The sequence below is a fragment of the Vipera berus genome (genome assembly GCF_964194415.1).
Source record: "Vipera berus genome assembly, chromosome: 1".
Taxonomy (NCBI): Eukaryota; Metazoa; Chordata; class Lepidosauria; order Squamata; family Viperidae; genus Vipera; species Vipera berus.
The window spans coordinates 141,399,721-141,427,152 of NC_138202.1; the positions used below are offsets into that span (position 1 = coordinate 141,399,721).

A 27,432-nucleotide genomic window follows, 5' to 3' on the forward strand; every position below is an offset into this window, starting at 1 on the left:
TTGGAGCAATTTAAATAGAATAGTGTGAGGGAAAAGAATACCTCCAGCAATCATAACGGACCTTAACTATAAACAAGAACAAGTCTTAAGAGACTCCTAAATTTTCTAAGATGCTCTGTTAGCTTGTAGAAACTATGGAGGCTTTAGTATAGTTGCCTGTGTGTTGCCTCCATGCTGTTCCTTTTTCTTTTCCAATGCACTTTAAACTAGCTTTTGGGACAGAAGCCTGAACAGAAAGCTGGGACAATGATTATTTAACTATACCCAGTCTATTTGTCTTTTATCAATTTTAAAGAAGGAGAAACCCAAACAATAGTCAGGGGAACCCATATAGATTAATCAGAAAAAAAGTCCTGTAGAAGGAGTTGGTTTAGAAAATGCTGGTAAATGCTATAAGCAAAAATTGTTTGGCATCTAATGAATGTCCCTACTAAGGTTGCCAGAGTCAACAGCAAAAAATAAATAAATAAATAAAAGTGTATTTTTATGAAGCATATTTGCATTTGCTTGCTTTTTTATTTATAGTCTGGGGTGCATTTTGATTTGCCCCATGAACTCAATGTTTTCTTCCAAAGAAGATGGAAGCCAAATCAATGTGACCGCTATTTCCATTAAAGGGATGTTTTGCCATTTTACATCAGACCCACAGAAAGGATAGTCACAGTATCTCCGGCAAGATTATTCCAAGGCTTCCAGCACCAGAAACAAGTCCCCCCCACCCGTCAAAAAATATTTTACTTTATATACAGTAAATTTAAATGCAGTAAATATGGTCCTGGGAAAGGGCATTTCCTCCATTTTTTTTATTTTTCCAGTTTTCTCATAATCATTTAGATTACGAGATAGCATCTCTAGGCTATTCTTCTTTTCAAAATTCCGTTTGTCCCAACTAGCTACTATGAAATCCCAAGGCACAACTTGCACATTCTGAAGGAAAAGCTTTAGGGGATGATTTCAATTGGAAAATATATATTGGAAAATGAGTTATTTCTCTCACATCTCTTCTCCCTTTCCATTGCCGCAATCTGCTGCTACCCTGTAACTTAAAAGAAGTATACAAGCACACACACACACACACACACACACAGAGAGAGAGAGAGAGAGAGAGAGAGAGAGAGAGGAGGGGGAGAAATCATTCTTGCTATGTTTGATGTCCTCTTAACTTTCAAACTTTCCAGGTTCTAGATCAGAATCTTAACTTTGATATATATATATATATATATATATATATATATATATATATATATATATATATATATATATATATATATATATATATATATATATATATATATATATATATATATATATATATATATATATATATATATATATATATATATATATATATATACATATACATATATATATATATATATATATATATATATATATATATATACATATATATATACACATATATACATATATACATATATACATATATATACATATATATACATATATATACATATATATACATATATATACATATATATACATATATATACATATATATATATATATATATATATATATATATATATATATATATATATATATATATATATATATATATATATATATATATATGTCCCTTGGTGCAGGCCAGCATTCAGCTCCCCTTTACTGTTTCATTTTGTTTATATTACTAGAGCAGGGGTCCCCAACCCCCATGCCATGGACCAGCACTGGTCCATGTCATGCAGGAAACTGGTCCACGCAAACGAGCGAAGCCCCATCTATCCACGTGAGGGATCCTGGAAGCACATAAAAACATGCCCCCTCCAGTCCACAAAAAAACCTCTCACCAAGGAACCAGTCTTTGTCACCCATAAAGTTGGGGGCACCTGTCCTAAAGTATTTCTGAGAAAAAACTGAAAGACTGCAAAAACAGAGAAACTGGCCATTCTTACAAACAACAACAACAAAACCAGTGCATATCTGTAACCCAATGTAATACTGTACCTATGTATAAAAAAAAAATCAAAGTTAAAATGGACATAATAGAAGTAGGACAATTTGGAATAAGTTTGTTTTCTAGTAAATGGATCTTCTGGCATCAAGGAGATACAAAAAAAGTAATTTTGATTCCATCAAATGGTCATTCTTTTTTTAAAAAAAAATCCCACTGGTATTATATTTATGAATAAATCAAGGTGATGAACATATGTCATACTTCTTACTTCTCCTCCTTTCTCCACAACAGGCATTTTGTGACAATGCATTAAATACTCTGGAGATCTATAGTCTGACAGTGTTCAGTTTCATTCTTTTAGGTTTTTTTTTCTGTAATTCAATCTATATAGCTGTCCATCTCACATTTCTGTTTCTGGTTGGCACACATAATTAACCAAATAACAAATTAATTAACATTTTTTTTAAAAAAAAAACCAGTAAATTACAGATCAATAAAACCATAAAATCTTATGGTTCTGGTGTTAGGTAGCATCAGGACTTATAAAAGAAATTAACATAGCAGAAGCTAAGTGTTAAGAAGATGGTTCTTGAAAGAAAAATCCAGTTCCTCAGAAAACGAGTCCCCTTGATTCAGTAAGAGGAGTGGCAAAAATTAAACAAGTGTTGAAATTTCCTTCCTTCCTTCCTTCCTTCCTTCCTTCCTTCCTTCCTTCCTTCCTTCCTTCCTTCCTTCCTTCCTTCCTTCCTTCCTTCCCTATCTGCTGAAAACCAATCTATTGCTGGGGTAATGTATTTGATGCCTATAGGATCACTTAAGTTACTTGAGTAGCAATCTATCTGCAAATAAGCAAAATACTGTTAGTCGCTAGTGATCTCACCTTCCCCCACCCCACCCCACCCAAAAAATAAAATAAAATAAACCAAACCAAAGTAAATGATGAGCCTGGAGTAACTCACCATTTTGTGTGTGCTTTTTATAAGAGAATAATGAGTGATACTGCTTCTCAGTTGAGTATATCACTTATACTCATGAAAATAAAAGCAATGAGTATGGGCCTCCATCCTCCTGCTCTCAGGCACATGAAAACAGGAACCAAGGCTGTTCAAATGAGTACTTGTTTAATCCATGCTAGCTCTCGACAAAAATCTGAACTACTAACAGTCAAAGCAAATCAGCAGTAGAGAAAAGGCAACGGAACCCATTGTGAACATGAAGGGACTCCAAACTGATAACGTGCTTGACCTTGAACTCAGCCTGGTCATCTACATCTGGCTTCCATATCCTCAAATGTTATTTCTTTTTGAAAAGCAGATGTTAGTGAAAAGTTGGCATCAGCTTGCCAGGGAAGTCAATAATCAAGTACTGATTATTGAGAAGCAATAAAAGAATGGAAGCAACAAGAAAAATTCCAGATGGACAACAGCTCAAGGAATTCCTCTATTTCAATATTCACTTATCATCCAGAAATAAATGTGCCAAAGGTGTGTTTTTTTCCCTGAAAGGCACCTGGACTTTTTTGTTGTTTTGTTTTGTTTGTTTGTTTGAAAATATTTGAAAATGTTTCACTTCTCATGAACTGAAGAAGCTTCTTGGATGAGAAGCAAAATGTTTTCAAACAAACAAACAAAAACAAGGAAGTCCAGTTGCCTTTTGGAAAAAAGCACCTTTGGGACAACCATGACCTGGATGATTGGGAATCTCCATAGACACCTGGGAATAAATTAGAAAGAGTGAAGGTTTCCCTCTAGGGATGCATGAAGGTTTGTTTTGTTTTTTTAATATCTGTTGCTTCCCTGCAGTGATCTCAAAGTGCCAAAGGATAAGCCCATATTTCCAGTGTAGATCTTCGTATTGTTGGAAATGTGTAGCTGAGCCATAAAAGTCACACTGCTGCTGGCTGAAATAAAAACAAAATAAAAAGCCAGGAACGCTGCGGTCTCGCTATGAATTATTTGTGTATGTGTCCCTTAAAAAAGATTAATTTGCCCCTCTGTTTCTAAACTTAAACAAGCTCAATTTGCTTCTCGGAACAGACACACTTTTTGAAACCTAGAGAAAGTGCAATTTAGCTGGCAATTAATCCTTAATGTGATCTAATTATTCCTGACATTTGGGCATCAGGCACTAGACTTCAGGGGCCATATTAGTCTCCAGCACTGTTGTAAGCGTTTGCATAGAATTCAAGGAAGTGAACCACTGCCATCAGCTTTCAGTTAAATTAACTTCTCTGCAAACCTGATCGGGAAACAAAAGAGGCATCAGATAATTAACCGTGACTAAAGTGGAAGAAAAGCTGACGGTCCCCTATGACCGCACTGTGCTGGTAATGCAGAATAAGGTGCAGTCTAAATCCTTTCCAAATGTGCAGCTGCGCATTTTATTCCCAAAGATAGATAAATTGTAGGGAATAAGCAGAGCCGACAAGTCACAGAGACCTGTATCGGCACAATTCTCAGCTTGGTTTAGGGAATTGTGTGTTCTAATTTCTACTTGCAATCCTTGCGTTTTGAGGGATTGGGGGTGACCTCCCCAGATCTTGCTCTCACCAAAGATAGGGAGAGGACATTCTCAAACCTTGATTTATTTCTGGCTGTAAAGCACTTTGACACCCTAGGGTGAAATTCACCTTCTTGAGAAAGGCCAGCACAAAGTTTATGACTAAGTGTACCTGAGTGGATCATAATACTTTTTGCTGAGTATTCATAGTGAAAATAATTTTGGCCTCAGTGCCATTTGCTTATATACATTTATAAAGTAAAAAACAGAGGAAAAGAAATACACCTTTGTGGATGAAAGAAAGTCACACTACCTCTCCGGTTGAACGCGAACAGGAAGACAAATGTGAGCTTAAGAAACAAGCTTTATTTATAAAGCAAATATTTTGGTCTGATGTTCAGTATCTCACCTGAAGAGGCAAGTAATCACACTTGGTATTTTTTGCACTGAAACACTCTGGTTTTATCAAAACAGGCAAGTTGCAATCCAGCCTGAGAGAATTCTGCAACTTTTCTATAAATAACATCTCTGATCAGAACTTATTCTGTAACAGCTCTAAACTAACTTGTTAAATCTGGAACCCTAAGGATTAGGGACCCTTAGACTTCAAAGGTCAACTCTCAGGGTTTCTTCTATAAAGGGATGAGGGCTTAAAAACATCAAAGAACTCAAGAATCCATTGCCAAGTCCCATCCTCTCTTTTATCTATTTGTCCGTTCCACTAGCATCATTTAGTGACAGGAAAGTAAAATCATAAATTAAAACCAATAACTTTGCAATCTCACAATCAGATTTTTTCCTGTTTTGATGTGTTTATTAACTTTGAGTAATATATTAATTTGGATGGGTTTTTTTACACACAACATTCTGACCTAGAAATGATGTAACTAGTAATTAAACCATTTATAAAATAATTTACAATCATCTGGATTTTTTTTCCAGATCTACTGTTTTCCAATCAAGGAAGAACATAAAACAAAAAGACTATTTCCCTAGTTCCAAGATCTAGTGGTATAATAGGAATACCTAGCACAGCTTTGACTATGCTACCTCTAAACACTCAGGATAATTTTCAATATATTCAATATAGTTTACTGCTGATCCTAAGACCCAGAACAAAATACTGTTTATCTCTTAGGGTCTTTTTTTTCTTATATACTGTCAAGTCTACAACAAACCTGGCTGCAGCCACCTTGCTCATTCTAAATTGCCACACGAAAGGGTGTTGTGTGGATTATTTTTGCTCATCTAAACAATTCTGTGTCCTGTGGGAACCAAGGTCATTCTATTAGTTAGCTTAGATGGTTGGACATTTTGTTAGAAAGCCCACCAAACTATTCTACTAGGAAATGTAGCTGACTGCATAGCACTGGGATAGGAAGTTTGGCTTTGTAACTCTTTGGAGGGAATTTTAGACTTGGTTTCACTTTTCACCATGCCAATATTTTGTAACCAATAAACACGTTCTTTGAGGAAACTCTAGCCTCAGAGTTCTGATTTAATTGGTTTTAGCATTGAAACCATGACATATACTATATATTGAAGCTGGGGACTTCACATTCAGGTTGGATGAAGCTGGTAGCAATTCTAAAGAGGTCACATCATTAGCAGTTTCTTTTTCCTGATGACCAAATGATTTAAAACTAATTTCTGATTTACATTGGATTCCAAAGATCACATGCAAACAGTGCTGAACTTATCATAAAATCACAAGATCATAGAATTGGAAAGGACCACAAAGGTCATTTAGTCCAGTATTCTATTCCCTGCAGGATCCATCGAAGCATTTTGTTTAACCTACCTTTCCAGTAAAACAGGAAATAGGATCTCGTGAGGCAAACAATTCCGCTGCTGGAGAGCTCCTATTGTTAGGGTATTTGTCCTAATACTTAATTACCTACTTCCCTACAATTTCAACCTATTGTTTCTGGTTCTGTCCTATAGAGCAACTTTTTAAAAAATACTCCTTCTATATCAGGGGTCCCCAACCCCCAGTCCGTGGACCGGCAGCAGGCCACAGCATGCCAGAAACCAGTCCATGCAAACAAGCAAAGCCCCATATGTAGGATGCAGGCAGTACATGAAACCATGCCCCCTCCAGTCCACAGAAAAATCTCTCTGCAAAGAACCAGTCCCTTGTGCTCAAAAGGTTGGGGACCTCTGTTCTATATTACTCCTTCTTCTATAGTCGTTCTGTAGCTATCTGAAGATTGCTTTTAAACTTCTTCCTCATTCTTCTCTTTTATAAATTTAACAAAGACAGTTTCTTCAACCATCCTTCATAGAACTTGTACCACTTCTCTGAATTTGCTGCATTTTGTTGATGTCAGTTTTAGACTGTGGTGACCAGAACTAGATGCAATATTCCAAGGCAGAATAGGGTGAACAATTGCATCTTCTGATCTGGAATCTGTTAATGGATCCTAAAAGATCCCCTGCCTTTTTACAAGCTGAATGGCCTGGCTGGCTCATGCCAGGACACCCAGATCCTTTTCATATGCATCATTACTAAGCCAGGTCTACCCACTCTATATTTGGGGCTTTCACTTTTTATTATGGTTTCTCATTCCAGTTTCCCATAATGATCAGTCATTCTAGGAGCGTCTCCTGCATGGTAGAGGCCACCCTCAAAATTTCTTTTTCTTGAAATGTACTGTTACTCTTCCTCACCAGACAGAGTAGAAAAATGAAATAGTTGTACAATGGTTAAAAAAAATAAAATAAAAAGCACCTCTTTACATAGACCTTTGGTGTTAGTTACGAAGGAATGGTAGCATTCTGTTCTCCCTGTTAGTGTCCTCCCTAGGAAAAAAAAGCATTCAGTTTCTCTGTTGTCATTCAGGAGTCATTGTGAAACAGTTCTGAAGCAGTTCTGCTTGGTCTGTTCCTAGCCTTGGGGTTCGTATTCCTCTCTCAAGCTAAAGGGACCATGGTACTGCTTCAAGGAGCAAGCAAGCAGAATGGAATGGCTTCTGTTGATGTTTTCTCTATTTGGTTTCCTCTCTGGGTGTCTCAGAAAGGACATCGAAGAGGACAAGGATAGACAGGGGCAATGGTGTTATGATAAATGTATATCCTTTAGGTGTTGTGTCCCTAACTGCCAAACAAATGATTGATATGCTAGGCATTGTGGCTGAGCTCTGCTCTCTCAACCAAAATTCCAAAAAGCTAATAATTGGCTGTCATGGGCTAGATGAGCCAGATGTGGGAAGTCTATTTTGGTCTGCTTATTAGAAAGTTGGAGGAAATATTGAGCAGCTCCTCTGAAATAGTCAGCATTTCAGGATCTGCTAGGGTAAAAAGCTCACAAGGTGCTTGGAAATATTTCTAAAGATTTGTGGTGGAAAATGTGGTGTGGAAGCACCAGAGGTTATATTGCTAATCTCAAGTTGATTCCAATTGGCATGTTTGTCTCTATATGTTCATGTTCTATTTCCAAATTGTTGTTTTAGGGAATATTTTTCCCCCCTCAGATACAGTATAATGAAAAACAACCTTTGACATGGTGCTGATATATATCCATGGATACTCTCTGAATTCCAAGGCTGATTGTATTTTATTTTTAATGCTACTGTCTTTTTGGAGCCAAGGGAGACAATATTCCAAATGGAATACTTTAATAAAAGTATCAGACTGACAATCTATTTGTAGGTAGAAAATAACAGTTCTAACCAGGCATTTGACAATTTAGTAGAGACAAGTGACAACATCTATTCACAAAGTCAAATAAATATCTGCCATTCAACACACTCCAGTATTCCAAGCCAGGGAGTTAATAAAGTAAGCCTGACCACTAAATGTTACCTCGGATGAAAAGGCAAGTCAGTAAAGAGATTCACAGTAACCAATACAGATTCAGTTACATAAACTGTTTCCATTAATATATCCAACTAGAAAACAGAAAGATTATCACATTATTTGAGAGATGGTATGTTTTCTCCTTCAATATGGAACCAACATTTGTTTATTTTCTAAAACAATTACTAACTGGCAAGAATTTATGTAAATAGATGCTACAAAATTGTACTTCAGTACATGGGAATGAAAGGCCGTGTAAAGCATATTGCAATAATGCAAGGCATGTTTGGCTGTAAGCAATGCCTCCCAATCTAGGAATGGAGACCACTGGCATCTAGGGTAGAACTGTGTGAAGGTTGTCCTGGCCACAGCTAACCTCTGCTCCTCAAGCTGTGATTCCAGCTGGACCCCTAGATTGTGCACCAACTCTGTCTAGGAAAATGTTATCTCATCATGTTGGAAAATCATTAAATGCAAATGGCCTAAAACCCACAGCTATTTAGTCTTATCAAGGTTGAGTTCTTCCCCATTAAGACCCACATAGTTTCCAGGCACTATGGTCTGTGAACATGCATGTTTAAAGCTAAGTGTTAAAACTACAATGAAACAGTAAAATATCATTTTAGATTCACAATATCTATGTGCACTACAGCAGATGTCCCTTCTGTTCATAACAGCTGCCCATTCAAGCTGGTTGAGGCTAAATGTGGGAAGATTTACCTGAACTTTAAATTTACAAATGAGCTGGGCATTTATTATGGGAAATACCAAATAGATCAAGAAACAATTCCCTTTTTTCAAGCACCAATTAGCAATTGTCCACCAGATTGTGGTGGCTCAGTGGGTTAGGATGCTGAGCTTGTCGATCAGAAGGTCGGCAGTTTGGTGGGTCGAATCCCGAGTGCCGCATAACAGAGTGAGCACCTGTTACTCATCCCAGCTTCTGCCAACCTAGCAGTTTGAAAGCACGTAAAAATGCAAGTAGAAAAATAGGGACCACTACGATGGGAAGGTAACAGCGTTCCGTACGCCTTTGGTGTCTAGTCATGCTGGCCACATGACCACGGAGACGGCCTCGGACAAGCGCTGGCTCTTCGGCTTTGAAACGGAGATGAGCACGGGCCCCTAGAGTTGGAAACAACTAGCACGCATGTGCGGGGGAACCTTTACCTTTACCTTTTTTACCAGATTGCAAGAACATAAGCAAGCGGTCAGAAAAGAAGACCTGAAGTCATTGGTAGCCTCACATTGCAATAAACAAGGACATACATTCAATTTTGTAACTACTAAGATTGTTGGGTGAGCAGCCAGAGAAGTTATTGAAGCCTAGGAAACAGGTGCCTTGACAGTCAACAGGAGTGTTGATTTACCACCAGTTTATCAAGTACTTAGGAGGTGAGGGCTTGGCAGCACAAGGAAACAATAGCTAATGTCTTAATAACCAGCCATTAACACCCCAATCAACATCTAAAAAGCTACCCATGACAGACACCATATACTACCACACAGAGAATAGCCCAAAGCACACATTCTGCTAGAAAGAAGTTCCCTGAGGATGAGCTCCAGCACAAGTCTGAAAGCTCGGAAGACTAAACCTCCGGTCCCGATGACCAGCCCAGATTGGATCCCATAGTATTGATCCCATCAATGCAGAACTTTCTCAGTTCATTCTGAAATATGAGACCATCTCTTGTCCAGCTCCTATTCAACAGTAGCAACATGAAATAAATAATATTAATAATTGCTTAAGTAGCTCAACTGGGTAGAAGTAATTTGGATGGATCCACTTAGTGCTGCATTTAAATTCAATGGCTTGTAAGTTCCCAAAGTCTGTAGAGGAGCAGCAGCTGATAGGTTTTCCTCTGCCAATAAAGGGCAATGTAACAGATTGCATATTTGTTCTGAACATTGGAGATGCTAGCTCAAACTCTCAGCTAAGAGTTATCATGAATTCTAAATCACCATGTAGCACAATGTATATGAGTCTCTCTCTGTGTGTGTGTCTTTGTGTCTGTGTATGTCACTGTGAGTGTGTCCGTATAAATTTTGCTTGTTTTTGCCTGCCATCTGTAGACACTGCCTTTATTGTTTTACCTCCTGGGTGGTGATGACATGGAATATTCAAAAGCTTGGGTGGAAGTGTCAACAGTATAGCCTATATGGCAGCAGTGAAAGATGGATGTGATTATGGAAAGCCTCAAGCTTAGAAACAAGGAGACTAGAAGCAAAGCACTTGTAGGTTGAAGGGTTAGAAACTGACATGAGAAGGCTGCTTGGGAAGATTTGTTAAGAGCTGTGAAAGGAGGCAAGGCAAAAGGAGAGGGGAAAAAATACTGAAAGATGAAGGACGGAATGGAAAAGGAAAGGTGAAAGCATCATAAGGCAAACCTAAAAGGACAACGTATTCTTAGCAGAATAGGAAAAAAAGCTGATGACTGATGTGCTGATATATGTTTCAAAGAGGGGTGAATAATAAGCGTGAAGGATTATAGTGGATAACAAATAGGGGAGAAAAAAAATGCAGCTACAAGAGAAATAGGAATTCTGAGAGAAACAGAATTCAAAGAGAGGATTAAGGGGAAAACAAATCAAACAGACAAAGAATTAAGGGAAAACGTTGGCCCTTGACAATAAAAAGGTAAGTAATGGATTTTTGGGAGAATAAAGACCAGGAACCAGAAAATGGGAAGGATGTTGGAAATTGCCTACGTAGCGCTACATCAAGCAGCACATTAACCTCAAAGGTCACATGTTTGTGAAGTCTAAAACAAGGGACGGCAGAGCCCAGCGGGGCTGGGACGCATGCTGTCTCTCACATACACTTTTCCCCCCTAAAACTACTCCTTTTTTCACATTTTCCTTTTTTTTTTTTTAATGAAATACCTTCTTTGTCTTACGAGCAGTAGATATTGATCGCCGGAGATCAAAATTGATCACTCGGCTTTTTCAAGTTCATAGGCTGAAGGCCACAGGAAATTAAGGGTCGCCTGGATTCCTGAGCTCTGGTTGTCTACCTCTTTTCAGAAATGTTAACCTCCTTGTTCTTCTTTAGCCTTCTTCCTTTTTGGTTAGTAAGATCACAATGTACCGAGAGAACAGTGATTCTCCTGTCATCTGTGGCAGGGAAAGTCTTGCCCCAGATCAATTCGGTTACAACAGACTTGTCTTTTGTTCATATAATTACAGAAAACATATTCAAGGGAAATAATAAGCACTCCCAATTACTGTTATCCTGCATATCTATGTGAGGGGAGGGATATGGACATAGGGTTTTTTTTAATTTTACTGTTAGATGTAACCTGAGATAGATGTCCCATGAAGACTGCATTAAGATCTTCAGAACTGACAAAGCAAGTGATTTAATTGTTTGTAAATTTCAGGAACATCTCTCAGAGCACTTCACCCTTCATGCTATGACTGGGATAAGTGAAGTAAGATGAAGGACAAGGATGGAATTTCCTATGGCTATGAAAATTCTGTATAAAAGCTCTTCTTTTTTGCAATCACATTAGTACTGTAGAAGCCCTTGAATGAAATGGCCTCTTATATACCACTGCATTTATTGGTATCACCATGTAGGATAATGATGAAGAGTGCAGAGAAAGAGACAGAAATAGAGGGGAAAAATAGCTGCCTTTTTTGCAACTTAATGTGTTGCTATAACAGGTTCCACTTCTGTGAAAAATACTAAGGGAAAGGATATGTGCTTCAATCATGAGGTGTCTTTAGCAATGGCAAGAGACCAGTTGAGGCAGGCATGAGATTTCCCTTTCAAACTCCTGGAGCTTACAAAACTTAGCAAAAGTTTTCTTCTTAGTTATCCGCACTTAAAGGAAAACTAGTTGTCTGTTCTGAATTTAGTGCCAAATAATTTCAAGTAGGTATGTGCAATTAATTCAAATAGTCCAAGCTAAATTGGAAGCATGACAGGATACCTAGGGAAGACAAGATCTAGTTCCTATTAAACAAATACGTTAAAACTGCTACAAAACAACATGCAATTACCATTATTCTATAATTGCTAATTAATTGGCATTCATCAGTCTTTTAATTGCTGCCCCTCAGTACATGACGTACCTTATATACAAATAAACTAAGGTTTTAAACACTCAATACCAAGCTATGTTTGTGGAGTCGGAATCACACGATAAAATACAGTCACAACAGCATCATTCATTTTTACTTCATTGTTGTTGTGTGACATAAGAAAAGTGCTTTGAGTTTTCTAGTCTTCGGCACTGTCTTTCTTCTCTTGCCTTGCATTTCACCTGAAAACTTTCTCAGTTTCATTACTAGTTCCTATTACACAAAATGATTGTCCTGGGGAAATGAAATAGAACTCTTCATTTTGTACTTTGCCGAGGAGACTAGGAAATATGAAGATTTAATATAATCTAATCAGAATACGGTGTTGGGAAGAAGCCTATAGGGTTCTCTTCTGTTCTCTTCTATAATAGCTCTCGGCCACAGGAAAAAACCAAGATTTTATTATTATTATTATTATTATTATTATTATTATTATTATTATTATTATTATTATTATTATCATCATCATCATCATCATCATCATCATTATTGTTTTAATAAAGCTTTTTCCTGACATTTTGCAAACATTGCTTCTTTCACCTATTACTTTCTTTTCCTCTCATTTTCTCCTGTTCCATTTTTGTTCGAGGTCTCTGTGCTCTCCTTACTTTTATTGCAAATGACATCTGGTATGCTATTACTATTTCGTTCCTTCGTTTCCTTTGCTTTTGCTTTGCTGCCTCTTCTAGGTCAGAAAAGAAATACAGAACGCATGCTTGGCTGCTATTGTTCATTCTAATGTGAGATATATTTTTTTATATTTTTCCAAAAAGCATCTCTTCATTCTGAAAGTGCATTTCTTCAAAGGTTTTAATCAGACCTCACTAAGATTCTGGTTAGGACATTAAAAGAAAAGTAAGCCCATCTCTTACAGTGGGAACAGTTCAAAGGAAACCAGGATAACTTTTTACTTACATGAAGCCTCATCTGATTCGTCGGGACAGTCTGAGTCTCCATCACAGAGCCAATTCTGAGACACGCAGGTCACACGATCATGACAAAGAAACTCTCCTATCTCACATATGTGGTCTGTAAACACAAGCAAAGTGAAAGAATGGAAATGATAAATGGATAATCAAAAAGAAGCAAGACAATTAATGAAACAAGAAACAGGCAAAATAGTCTTTCCCCTTCATGAAATCCAAAACACCTGCCTGAAAACATCTGCATTTGTGATTTCACACAGATATGACACCTCCTCAGAAGCACCCTGTATTTATGCTCAAATTGTCCTATTTCATTGGATAGCATGCTTACTAATGCACAAATCAAATGTAGGCTACAGGGGAGAAAATACACAACTGTATCCTACAGTGGTCTCTCTCTCTCTCTCCTGCTAAATTTGCCCATTTCATTGAAGAATGAGCAGAGGTTCCCAAATCATCTCAGATTATGGTCCTCCATGGGGATCCCAAAACTTCAGGCCTCCCAAATAATTCACAAACACTTCAGTTTAAGTAGGAAAATATCCCTGTGGATTTGCTGTGGTTTGTCTATAATTTCTGAACTATGGAACCCTACAGTTGTTGGTAACGTCCTATAAGTGCTAATAAGTAATAACCTGGGGGGTGGGCATGGGGCAAACTCTCCAAACCTTTCACCATTTCAGAATCAGAAATAGAGATAGAGTAATGGCAGGACACACTAAATATTTTGAGCACCTCACTTCCATGCCACTTATTTTGTCACAAAAGCACCCCAAGCAAGACATTGCAATAGAATCTATGTTTACTGTAGGAATAGAAATTTATTTGTAGTACAAAAAGGAATGTGATGCCCATATTCTAGTTTTCATACAGCCAAAGTTATAATAGAGGCATCCCAAACAGATATCCCAAACAAGAAAGAGCAACAGTTGTGTACAATTTTATCCTTCAGGCACACTCAGAAGCAATCATGGCCATCAAATGAAACAGAAGCAATTCACATTTTAAAAAGGGCAATTTAGACTGCAGCCTCCTTAGAAAAATTTAAAGTGGAAAAGCAACCCGCAAATAACACAGTAGATGGTTTATCCAATCCAACTTTTATTTGTCCTGTTAATCCAAATCCAAGCACTTTTGAGGGTTTGGATTATCTATACACAGTTCCACCCTAGATTTTAGTTCAATGGATTTCAATTAGATTTATTCCTAATATCTTATCATAATATCTACTCAAATCATTCTAAGGAAAAAAAAATCACATTCTTAATCTGTGCTTCATGGAAAACATAGACCTAAAGTGTTGTAATATGAGCTGTCACTGCTGTGACTACTGCCTCTGGATGGCCTTGGGTTAGGCTGAAACAGGAAATAAGATTTGTCCCGTGTTTGGGGCCTAGCAAGGTATTCTAAATACTTAACAAACACTTAACACATATCTCCCTTGCTTCTCAGCTAACAAAGCGAGAAACAGCCAGTGGCCTAAAGGTTAGAACAATTGCCTAATGTGCAATCAGCCCAGGTTCGAATCTCAGAAGGGTATGGCTGACTGATGAAAACAAATAAGTTTGAAATGATCATATCTGTCTCCTTTAATTCTTTGTTAGCAATTAAAAAAAAATACACAAATATGAGCTGTCACTGCTGTGACTACTGTCTGTGGATGTCCTTGGGTTAGGCTGAAACAGGAAATATATGCTTTCAGAGTAGGTTGATTTTATCTGCTTGGGTCCTGACTTTTTTTCCCCTGGAGAAGTTTATTTTGGGACTGCACTTTGGAGAACATGGTATTCCCACATTTGTGGCAGTTGATAGATACAGAATTCTTCCACTAGTGGTCAACTGGGGAGTTCAGTATTCAGTACTAGTTTGCCACTGTGGGGTGGCAGGATCATCCTCCATCATCCAGGCATCTTAGGAGGAAGACATTCTACCACCCTTGGGAATATTAATGTAAACTGATGCCTGACACCTATCAAGACCAACATCTGGCCTTGTAATCTAAACTTGTAAAAAACAACAAAAGCAGCATGTCCTTTACAAAGTCAGGAAGACTTTGATTTATTATGCCTTCTCTGTTATGTTGCTTGCCCTGTGGAATAATCTCACCCCTGCAATATGGCTAGCCTGACCCCATTAACCTTTGGGAAGGCTTTGAGGACCTGGATGTTCTCTTAAGCATTGGGGCCAAGAAGGCGATGGCCTCATCCTGACAGAATTAATATATGGAGGGCATACTGGTTGTGTGTGCAGTTTTGCTAGTGATTGGGGTGGGGGTTTGGTCATATACCAACAGGAATCAAATTTCTGAAGAGGGGTAACTACACAAATCCTTTTAATTATTATGGTAAATCCCATTGTCAATCAGGTGTTTATACTGGATTTGACATGTTTGTCCATCTATTTGGTCCTTCCCTAGGAGCTAGGATAGGCACATGTTGTTGTTTGATGTTGTCTCATTGCAAGATGTAAGGTGTTCCAAGTAAAACTGCCTTTTGCATTTGGTTGATGGCAATTTTGTCAGTGTGGTTTATGGCACAGTCAGCCAGATGTTCAGACTGTATTTAACATTTTATCCAACTATCAAATCTTTCCTAAGGACGTTTGTTGGTCTTAAAGGTATCATCACAGGATGTAAGCTATAGTTAATGTTATTATTATCAATATTATTATTGATCATCGCAGAGTCAGCGAGATGTTCAGACTGGATTTGGCACTTTTGTCCACCTATCAAGTCCTTACCAGGGACCTGGGATAGGCAGATGTGGATGTTTGATCGTATGGAAGCAGTTCCTAGTAAGGCTGCCTTTTGCAATTGACTAATGGTGAATTTGTCAATGGCAATGGTGTTCAAGTGGTGCTCCAGTTGTTTTGGGATTGCACCCAAGGCACCTATTACTATTGGTACTACCCTTGCTTGCCTCTGCCACAGTCTTTCTATTTTTATTTGTAGGTCTTTGTATTTTGTTATCTTCTCTAGTTCTTTCTCGTCTATTCTGCTGTCTCCAGGCACTGCCACATCCACTATCCAGACTTATTTGTCTTTCTTATAGACAATTGTTAAGTCCGGGGTTTTATGTTGTAGGTGCTTGTCTGTTTGAATTCTGAAGTCCCAGAGCAGTTTAACTTTATCATTTTCTATGACTTTCTCTATTTTATGATCCCACCAGTTCTTGCTTACAGGCAAATGATATTTCTTTCAGATTTTCCATCATCATCATCATCATCATCATCATCATCATCATCATCATCATCCATATTATTATTATTATTATTATTATTATTATTATTATTATTATTATTATTATTATTATTATTATTATTTCTGTTGCTATAATTTCTGGTGGCGAGAGGATTGCTTTGTTGTTGTTTTTGCAGAGTTATCAGTTTAAAAAAAGCTCCTTTGGGATATTGAACATGCTCTGGAGCTCATATACCGGTATGTGACAAATTATATGTGATATAGGTTTAATTTCTTCCTAAATGACCCTCAGTAGATTTCTGAGTCATCAGTTTGAGTTCAGTGGGTCTCGCTCCCTAGGAAATGAGTTTAGGATTATAAACGGAGAAAGTTAAACAGTTTAATAAACAGTTGTGAAATACATTGAAATCAATTGGCATTTGCAGCAACACTGTACAACTGCTACAATTGCAAGGCATATTTCTGGAATATATACTAAAAGATTCTCCAGTTTAAAGAACTGTTTTATCTATCTAGCCTATCTGGATTAGTTGTTTTTTTAATGTGAAATGTAATATTACAACTGTTGCAGCACCTTAAGGAATAATGGTTGTCATATTATTATGAGCACTAATATTGTTGTCTCCTCATGTAGATACACTCTTTCCAGAAGGAACAAACACATTTCTCAAAATTATGTTTCAAGAGCACAGAAAAATAATTTCAAGAAAAATTATGATCTCTTGTAGCCTTATTAGTTGATTAGAAAAATAATCCTAATGAATGTGAAATAGGCAAAATCATGATCTACATTGGTGTTCGCAAAATTGCTTTTGTTTTCTATAACAGTGGATTTTAAAATTAGCATCCCTTGTCGATTATAATTTACAGTCTATTCTAAAATGTCATTTTTCATATCAACTGCATACTGATGCACACTTAGGATCGCTTCACAAGGGGCCTAAATTTAGTCTCCCTCATATCTCTAATGCATCTACTGGCTTCAACTCTGCATACAGATAGGCTGCTTAAGTTCTATTGATTTTAATGGAATTGATGCATCCAAACTGTGTGGGATTTCATCTGCAATTTTTCATCAACACTTCTTGGTTCCCAGTCTCTGGTCATCCTTCAGCAATCTTTATGGTTCCAGTATGAGAGTTAGTTCTCAGAGTCAGTATTAAACAAGATAAGAACAAATATGACCTTTATGAAAACAAATAACTGATGAATGTGCCCAACCAGCTCAAAAGAGGAGGCCAAATAGTACCTTACATAGGGTAAGAAGGATAACAAATGCAAGAGTCTGATTGCTTTTAGAAATAGAGTTAGTCCTAGAATCAAAGCAGTTGCTGAACTTATTATAATCAACTTCAATAACTATTTCTTATCCTAACTTCTTGGACTTTCTTGTGAGTGGTTCTAGACCTAATTAATAGGTAGGACATAGCTACATTAATAATAATAAACCTTTATTGTCAAAGTACAACATGTGTACATTGAGATTAGCTGAGCCTCCCCCCGTGCTCTCTCCCCCCAACACACAGTGACAACAAACCCTCCATCCCACCACACTATGTGAACCAACTACACCACACACCGGACTCCCAAGTCAATTCTGCATAAGATTAAGTCCCATTTAAAAGCCTAACAGCCCACGGATAAAAGCTATTTTTCAGCCTGTTGGTATGGCTGGCTATATTCCTATATCTCCTACCGGATGGTAGGAGAGTAAAGAGATACCGTCCAGGGTGTGAGTCATCCCTGAGAATCTTCCTCACTCTTCCAAGGCAACGAGCCCTGGCGATGTCATCCAGTGGTGTCAGGGAACAGCCCACAATGTCTTGTGCTGTGCTCACTACCCTCTGCAATACTTTCCTATCTGCGGCTGTCAGACCAGCATACCAAACCACAATACCATATGAGAGGACGCTCTCTATAGTAGACCGGTAAAAGAGGGTCATTAGCTGTTGTTCTACCCTGTTCTTCTGCAAGACCCTAAGAAAGTGAAGCCTCTGTTGGGCCTTTCTAGCCACCTGAGTTGTGTTAACTTTCCAGGTCAGATCTTCACAGTGGTAGACTCCCAGAAATTTAAAGGAGGAAACTCTCTCTACACAGTTCTCTCCGATGTGAAGTGGGGCAGGTTCCTCCTTTTTTCTCCGGAAGTCTAACACCATCTCTTTCGTCTTGCCGATGTTTATTTATTTATTTAATAATATTTCTATACCGCCCTTCTCCCTGAGGACTCAGGGCGGTTCACAGGGCAAGAATAAAATACAAAGTTACAAATATTAAAAGGAAATTAAATAATTGCCCGATTTTAAAACAATTGATATGTTACAATTATAAAACCCCAAAGATACAATATTAAGAATACAAGAATAAAAAACCCCACCAATCCCCCATCAGGCTAGGCCGGCTTGTACAAACAAAAACCTCTTCAGATCGCGACGAAAGGAGCGAAGATCGGGCGCCATCCGGAGCTCTACCGGTAACTGATTCCATAGTTCCGGAGCGCCCATAGAGAAGGATCTCCCCCTGGGGAGCAAGTTGTTGTTACTACACCATATGGATAGTTTTTGTACCTCCACCCTATATGCTGTCTCATCCCCACCTGTAATAAGACCCACCACAGTTGTATCATCTGTGAACTTGATTATCGCAGTGGATGGGTCAGATGATACACAATCATAACAGGTTTGTGCTTGATGCTCTCTGAACCCGGTTGATTTCTCGCAGATGTTTCATTACCCAAACTAGGTAACATCTTCTGTGCCTTCAGCAAGGAAACAACCATGCTCAGAGAGCACCAAGGTCCCCACAGGTCTGTGTCTAGGTAGAACATCCATCAGAAGCTGTGATTGTATATAAAGGATGACACATGCATCATTTCATTCTGCAAAGAATAAAACATTGTAGTTCTATTGTGACATCTGACACAAGTGCATTATTTACATCATTTGTGTCATGTCATCATTTCCCCCTCTATGTAGATGTCCATGTTTATATTCCAGCAATGCATCATGGAGCAGAATAGGGTATTTGGATCAAAATTATGTCATTGGTAATCAACCCGAACCCTACAACTGCAATTCTATCTATGTTATGGCCAAGTGGCAATAGGTGAAATCTAGAAGGGCATTAATATAATTGTACTTTTGCAATTTCTGGATTATTGCATTCCTTCATCCATTTAATTCTTCTTTTTCCTTAGTCTGTTCTGCCTAAAATAGTGTTAACCTATGCAAATAATTAGGACTCCCTAAACCAAGAAGGGCTTGCAAATTTTACCTGTTTTTTTTTAAATTTTCCAAAAGTACGTTTATCTATTCAGAAAATGTCTGTTAATAGGAAAATAAGGGCACAATTGTAAGACAGGTGGCAGCCGTTGTCTGTGTATAAATGTGAAAAATATCCTTTGAAGACATCCAGTTAAACCCCAAATGAACTTAAAGCTTAATGGTTGTTTGTCTTTAGTCTCTTTGAGGTCAAAAATATGCCCCAAGTTTGTAAACTGGATGAATGTAAATTAAGAAAAAAAAAGGTCAATAGGTCTTTTTAATGGACAAAAAAGAGAAATTTTAACTAAGTACTTTTTTCAGAATTTGCATGTGCTTATGCTGACAATTTTAGTATAAACTAACTGTTGCAATAGTTGAACAAACTGGAGCTGTTCTTCTAGTCTTTTAAAATTGCTCATTCTCTCTTTTACTGCACACTCCATTTTCCCTGCCAAGGATGAGAGGTCGAGCTAATTTTTAAATTGTTTGTATCCTCTGCCTTTTCAAATGTTTCCATCATTATTCTATCAGATTCTCTGATTGGGGTGTTCAATTTTGGCAATCTCAAGGCTTGTGGACTTCAACTCCCAGAATTCCCCAGTCATCCATGGCTTGCAAGAGAATTCTGGAAGTTGAAATCCACAAGTCTTAAAGTTGTCAAGGTTGGACATTCCTGATCTGAATAATTTGTCTGCATCTGTTCAATAATCTGAACTGCATCTGCTCAAAGAACCCAGAGACATCCCCCCATATCAAATTTCCCATATTGTAGTGGTTTGGAAAATAAACAAAACACAAATAGCATGGCACTTTATCTCTTCATGTATCAAATGCACATGTGTGAAATGCATTTATTAATATCTCTTTGGAAATCTAAAAGAAGGTGATCATCATTCCACTGAGAGTTAGTGAGATAGGTTGCCTGGCCCTCACATTCCATATTACAGTCTGCAATTGGGGAAGGCAGAGTTAAAAACTCTTAGATGAATTAGAGAATTAGACAACAAATTAGACAATTATGACTTATTGTAAGCTTAAGCACACTAGAAAAAATATGACTATTTTCTAAAACATTTCAGTCCTATTTCTCCATCAGTTTATGAATGTTTACCAAAAAGCCCACATGAACACCTACGTTTTCATGCAATATTTTCTAATGTGCTCATATAGATTATCCTTCTATATTTCTGAATTACAAGACTGAATGGTTATCTCTGAAGCCTCTAATTGTCCATGAAGAGCAGGAAGACATCTTTACTTATAAATATATACTTTACTTATAAGCGCCACAAAGATTATCCTCAAATGATGTCTTGTGAAAGGGCAGAAGTACATAAACCCCAAAGAAGAAAAACAGCAGATATTTAACAACAGTGAAATATTTCAAGCTAAGTTTAGAACAGAACAGAACAGAACAGAACAGAACAGAGCTGGAAGGGACCTTGGAGGCCTTCTAGTCCAGTCCCCTGCTCAAGCAAGAGAACCTATACCATCTCAGACAAGTGACTGTCTAGCCTTTAAAAAAACACAAAACCTCCAGTGATGGAGGGCCCACAATTTCTGGAGGCAAGCTGTTCCACTAATTAATTGTCCTCTCTGTCAGGAAGTTTCTCCTTAATTCCAGGTTGCTTCCCTCTTTGATCAGTTTCCAACCATTGTTTCTTGTCCTGCCCAGAACAAACTTTCTCCCAACAGGAGAGAATATCAGTAGCTTAGGGTTGAACTTGGTGCTCTCTGAGCATGGTTGTTTGCTTGCAGGCATTTCATTACCCAATTAGGTAACATCATCAGCACACATCAATGAGCTAGTATCGATGATGTCACCTAGCTGGGCAATGAAACATCTCCAAATAAACAACCAAGCTCAGAGAGCATCAAGGACTCCACATGCTTTCTTCTCATTAATTAGCAAGAAATTCCAACCAGTACTGAAGAAACTTTAGGAGAGAGGCAGATGGGAGACATACTTAGTAAGAGATTCAAGGATAAACTGTGGAGGCTTCTTAGAAGAATCAACCCTCAATTATTTCTGAGCCTGTCTAAGTCTATGTTTTCTTTACTGGCTTCTGAAAAGAAAAGATTAGAAGAAAATCCATACAGTTTTATCCTAAAGGGTTCAGATTTTTTAAAAAAAACCTAGCAGATATATTAAACAAAGATTAGAAGCCGTGTTACAGTATATTTTGAATTTGCTACTTACAAGGGTGTAATAGTTAAGATACTGGGGTTAGCAGCAGAAAAAAACCAAGTTCTAGCCCTCCCTTCAGCACACAAGCCAGGTGGGTATCCCTGGGTCAGCCCCGTTTCTCAAATCAGTTCAGTATCAGGCTGTGACACAGGATTTCCTTTTTCTTTTTTCCCCCAATCCCTTCATCATATCATGCACTGATAGCTTTGCCACATCAATTGCAGCCAATGCATGCAAAGAAACCAAACCCTGTCAACAAGCAGGACAAACTCTAAGGAAAAAAAACAACACCAAAACAAAACTGCTATTTGTGATCGTATTTAACAAACAAAAGTCCCTGTGTCATTCTTTCTGATGTAACCGTAAAGGCAAATCCGTTGTGCATAAAGATTTTATGACTAGCCTGTTTTACTTGTAGTGGAATTAGAATACCAAAAGAGAACCCTCCGGTTGTCCAATGACCGCTTTTTCATTTGTGGCCAAATCTTTTAAGGCATTTTATCTTACAGGATCCTTTTAAAAAAATCACTAAAATAGGGCTTGGGGCTGTCAGATGGGAAGGAGTTGGACTGCAACCGGACAATCAGACTGATGGTTCTTGAACCTTTTTTTTCTGCTGTCTTCCCTGGTTTTTTTTTTTTTTCATTGTTCCCCAGATCTTTCTCCATATCTAAGGATGAGAGGGATAATTAAAAAGTGAAAAGGAAAGTTGAACAGGCCTTACCTGTGCTATCACTTGACTCCTAGTAATAAACCTACTGGCCATGTTTCACTTTACTAATGGCAGCTGAGAGACTGATGGTGCACCAGATACATATACTTTATCAAACAGACTTTACCCCAAACCTCACGGAAACTATGCATTTTACTTTTAGATACATTTTCATCCATAAGATAATTTATCTTCCATATCCTGATGGATTATCTGCAATGACCTTGTCCTATTTTTTCTTAACCAAGATAGCTCAATAGCATTACAACTTCTTACAGGATATATGTTTCATAAACATGTTTTTTTCCAGCCTCCAAGAGACTTTTTTTTAAAAAAAAAAAGAAATAATAATTAGCAAGAACAGTGTTTGAAAAGTGAAAGAGTAATGCATTCTTCCTTTTACAGTACCAAATATGCATTTGGGGAGAGAGTGTATCCACCGTGAGCCAGGTACTCTAGACTATAATACACTGATTTATCTGCTATTTCTGATATACCAGCATCTCCAAATTCTCCAAATGTAGCATACACTTTGTGTTTTTAAACAACCCAATCCAAAGAAAGTGCTGCTGTTTGAAGGAAATGCCTAATGTGATTTGCTGAAAAGGATTCTAGACACAGTCTATTTCACAGAGTATTAGCCAGGCATATGCACTGAAAGGGGGAAAATAAAATCCTAAGCAATGTAGATTTGCAATGATCATGAAAGAGGAAAAAAGAGCAACTTTATGTATCTTTATATATCATACTTTTATACATCTAAGTGCACTTCAAATATATCTCAATGATGGTTCACATTTTTCCAATGCAGAGTGTAGGGCCTTTCTGAAAAGGTCCAACTTCTGCACAGTTCAAGAGTTCACATGATTTTTTTTTTCTTATTTGAGACAGTAAAATTAAAAAAAATAGTTGGATGCATATACAGGTAGTCCTCGACTTACGACCACATCGAGCCCAATTGTTAAGTGAGTTTTGCCCCACTTTATGGTCTTTCTTGCCACAATTGTTAGGTGAGTCACTGCATTTGTTAGGTTAGTAACATGGTGGTTAAGGGAATCTGGTTTCCCCACTGCCTGTCAGAAGGTGGCAAAATGTGATCACATAACCTTAGGATTCTGCAACCATCATTAACAGGAGCCAGTTATCACATGCCTGGGTAGACAACACTCCTCCTGCTGGAGCTGCTAACCAGCTGAGTACTGTCCATGTGTTTGAGGATGCAGACCCTCACAGTTTGAGCTGGCTTTCAAAGCAGCCATGCAAGTGTTTCAAAGGACGCAGTTGATTTTAATACTTGGGAGGGAAGTATTTCATTCCTGCAAATACACTTCGCAGAACACCACTTTCAAATGCTTTGTCTGACACTCATTCTTATAAATCATTTACATAACGTTTTAAAATACAATGATTTTTACACCCTGTTTCCCCGTGTTTTTTTAAAAAAAAACAGTCCACAAAAGTTGGTCAAGTAGGTCAACATTATTTCTACTTTGGAAATGAGATAATGGGGCAAGCAGTGAACAGCTAAGCAAAGGTTTAAAGTTTTGTTGTTGTTTTTTCTCAGCACGAAGCCTGGGCCTTTGTTCTGTTCCCTGGGTTGCCGTGAAATAAATATTCTGTCTTGGATTTTGGGATTTGCGGTAATCACTAGTATCTGCAAAATTGGACTTTTGTGCGATGTAATCCCCAGTGCTTCTAATCACTGTAGATTTGCTGTTCCTCCTAATAGAGTGTCACATGTTGCTGTGTTCATTGTGCAACCAATTTAAACTTTGGATCGTTGTTGACTTCAGTTGTAGAAATTTATCTACTGTTGTTCTATTTTCTCCAATGTGTTGTTAAATCATTAACTCTGGCTCATTGTTAAGCTGTAACAGAGCTGCTGATCTCAGTGACACAGTTATGTGATTCCGATCAACAACTCTCTTATGGCTTAACAACGAGCTAGAAATAATAATAGGAAAAGGTTGTTGTATATAATATAATACCACTTTACAATGCCTTGGTAAGGCCACACCTAGAATACTGCATCCAGTTTTGGTCACCAAGATGTAAAAAAGATGTTGAGACTCTAGAAAGTTTACAGAGAAGAGCAACAAAGATGATTGGGGGACTGGAGGCTAAAACATATAGGAAACGGTTGCTGGAATTGGGTATGTGTAGTTTAACAAAGAGAAGGGTGAGGGGTGACATGATGGCAGTGTTCCAATATCTCAGGGGCTGCCACAAAGAAGAGGGAGTCAAGCTATTCTCCAAAGCACCTGAATGCAGGACTAGAAGCAATGGATGGAAACTAGTCAGGGAGAGAAGCAACCTAGAACTAAGGAGAAACTTCCTGACAGTTAGAACAATTAACCACTGGAACAACCTGCCTCCAGAAGCTGTGAATGCTCCAACACTGGAAGTTTTTAAGAAGAGACTGGACAGCCATTTGCCTGAAATGGTATAGGGTTTCATGCCTGAGCAGGGGGTTGGACTAGATGACCTCCAAGGTCCCTTCCAACTTCTTCTTCTTCTTCTTCTTCTTCTTCTTCTTCTTCTTCTTCTTCTTCTTCTTCTTCTTCTTCTTCTTCTTCTTCTTCTTCTTCTTCTTCTTCTTCTTCTTCTTCTTCTTCTTCTTCTTCTTCTTCTTCTTCTTCTTCTTCTTCTTCTTATTATTATTATTATTATTATTATTATTATTATTATTATTATTATTATTATTATATTGTTTTATATACATTTTGCTTTATATACATTATTTTAAATATTTATTGACCTCATAACTTGCAGCAAACCATTGTCATGTGTTGATTACCTATTGCAATTATCTTGCCATCTCAGTTTCTGTTCTTCATATTGGACAGGATACATTGGTAGATTTTTATGAGCATAGAACACACCAATCATATAATTGGTACACATTTTTGTGTTCAACCAATCATGCCATTTTCTCTTAGGATCAGTCCCCCAAATATCTATTCTAATCCATTCGTTTACTTCAAATACAGCTAAAACTTTATTAAGAGAACTGATCTACTACCTCTCCTAGTTTGGAAAGATGGCAAGTAAGCTTTTTTTTCCCAAAGAGGTTTTGCTACAAACAAGCTCATCTCTTTCAATCGTATTGACATGTGTTGTTTTCCTTTCCTTTAAGTGGAAATTTATCGTTAACCTTCCATTCCATTCCCCCCCTCAAAACGTCTTAAATTAGACAACAACTATGGGATTTTCAGGTGATTTCCCATTCAATTGGTAACTAACTAACTCTGCTTAGCCTTTCTGAGGTGGGTTATGGTACTTCTCAGCTAGAAGGTTTTGTTTTCTAGACCAGGGGCTCCCAATCTTGGCAACTTTAAGACCTATGGATTCCCAGAATTCCCCACCCAGCATGAAGTCCACAGGTTCTTAAGTTGCCAAGATTGGCAACTCCTGGTTTAGGCCATCCTATAAAATGGAACACCCTGTTTCAGATGTGGAACATCACACATTCCACAAGATTCCTTTCCTTAGTAGGCAACAATGATCCCTTATATCAAATCTGCAAAGCTTACAGCTGGTCCCCACAGGGAGATCTGGAATCAGGTGAGCCATAGCCATTTTCCACGAAGCTTGCCCAATAAGCCATTTATCTATCATCTTTGTTACAAACAAATGAAGCCCTGGGCAGCTTCTCTTGGGAATGGGAATGCATTATGCAAATGTACTCTTGTTATTTCTATACCTTTCTTCCTCCACCCTGGTTATTTAGAAATGAGCTGCCTTCAGAGATGCTTCCCCCCCCACTCCAAATATCATCAATATAGAGCAATCTCTGATGTAAATACTGTTGTTTATTGCTTTTAAGAGATGACTTCCACTTGAAGGGGACTGTATGCCAAGATTCCGCTGTCAAGCATCTGTCATTTGTATTTTTTTTTAATGAAAGCAACACAACTAGCAATGGCATGCAATGGCAACTACATGTCACAGAGAAAATACATCTTCCTACTTTTCTCTGGCAATAGAAGCTCCCGAGAATGCATCTATAATTGCTGCAAGATTGCTTTTAAGAACTTGAAACAGGTTGTCAGCAGTGGTGGGATTCAGCCGGCTCACACCACTTCGGCAGAAACTGTAGCTAATTTTTTGTTGCCCAGGCCCAGAATGGACTTCCGGAAGCAGCATCCACACAGAGAACTGGTTGTTCACATTTTTGAATCCCACCACTGGTTGTCAGAAAGGATCATACGGTCTGTTTTGTTTCCCATGCTGCCTGACCAAGTTTCCCCACCAGGCAATATTATAGCATCACCCTTCCTGACAGACAACATTTATTTTGTCATTTGCTATAGATCATGGGTGTCAAACTGGCCGCGTCATGTGATGTGTTATGATGTATCGTGACTTTTTTGCATTGCTGGAGTTGGGGTAGGTGTGGCATCAACATGGGCCAGCAGTTTGACACTCCTGCTATAGACCCTGAGCAATACACATAGCCACCATGGTTGGAAGCTATGCAGTGCACTAAGGCATGTCTGATTCCTTGGTTCAGCAAGCAATTCTGTAATAAAACAATGTAATACTTTTTTTAAAATCTTTAGGGGGCTGCATTATTTATATGTTGGCCCACTTATATGACAAAAATACTAACTAATGCTAGTAGTCCTATCTAGGTTAATAGGAATGAAAAATGAGTCCGGGCATGGAAGATATGTAATGTAGCAACATATACTGTAGTAAATGTTTGCTATTCTGGTATTATTATTATTATTATTATTATTATTATTATTATTATTATTATTATTATTCTCAACATTTGGAATTTTATCCTGGAATTATGCTTACAGTTTCCAACTTTTGACCATTGTACTTCATCCATCATTGC

At 37.9% G+C, this 27,432-nt stretch overlaps 1 protein-coding gene across 1 annotated transcript in view; it reads right to left on the minus strand.

Moving 5' to 3' along the window:
- LRP1B (LDL receptor related protein 1B) overlaps nucleotides 1-27,432 on the minus strand; it is a gene marked incomplete at both ends in the record, with an annotated part of 948,262 nt that overhangs the window by 681,346 nt on the left and 239,484 nt on the right. The window contains 1 exon segment of the mRNA XM_081314549.1: nucleotides 13,217-13,330. Within this exon segment, the coding sequence (XP_081170675.1) occupies nucleotides 13,217-13,330 (114 nt within the window).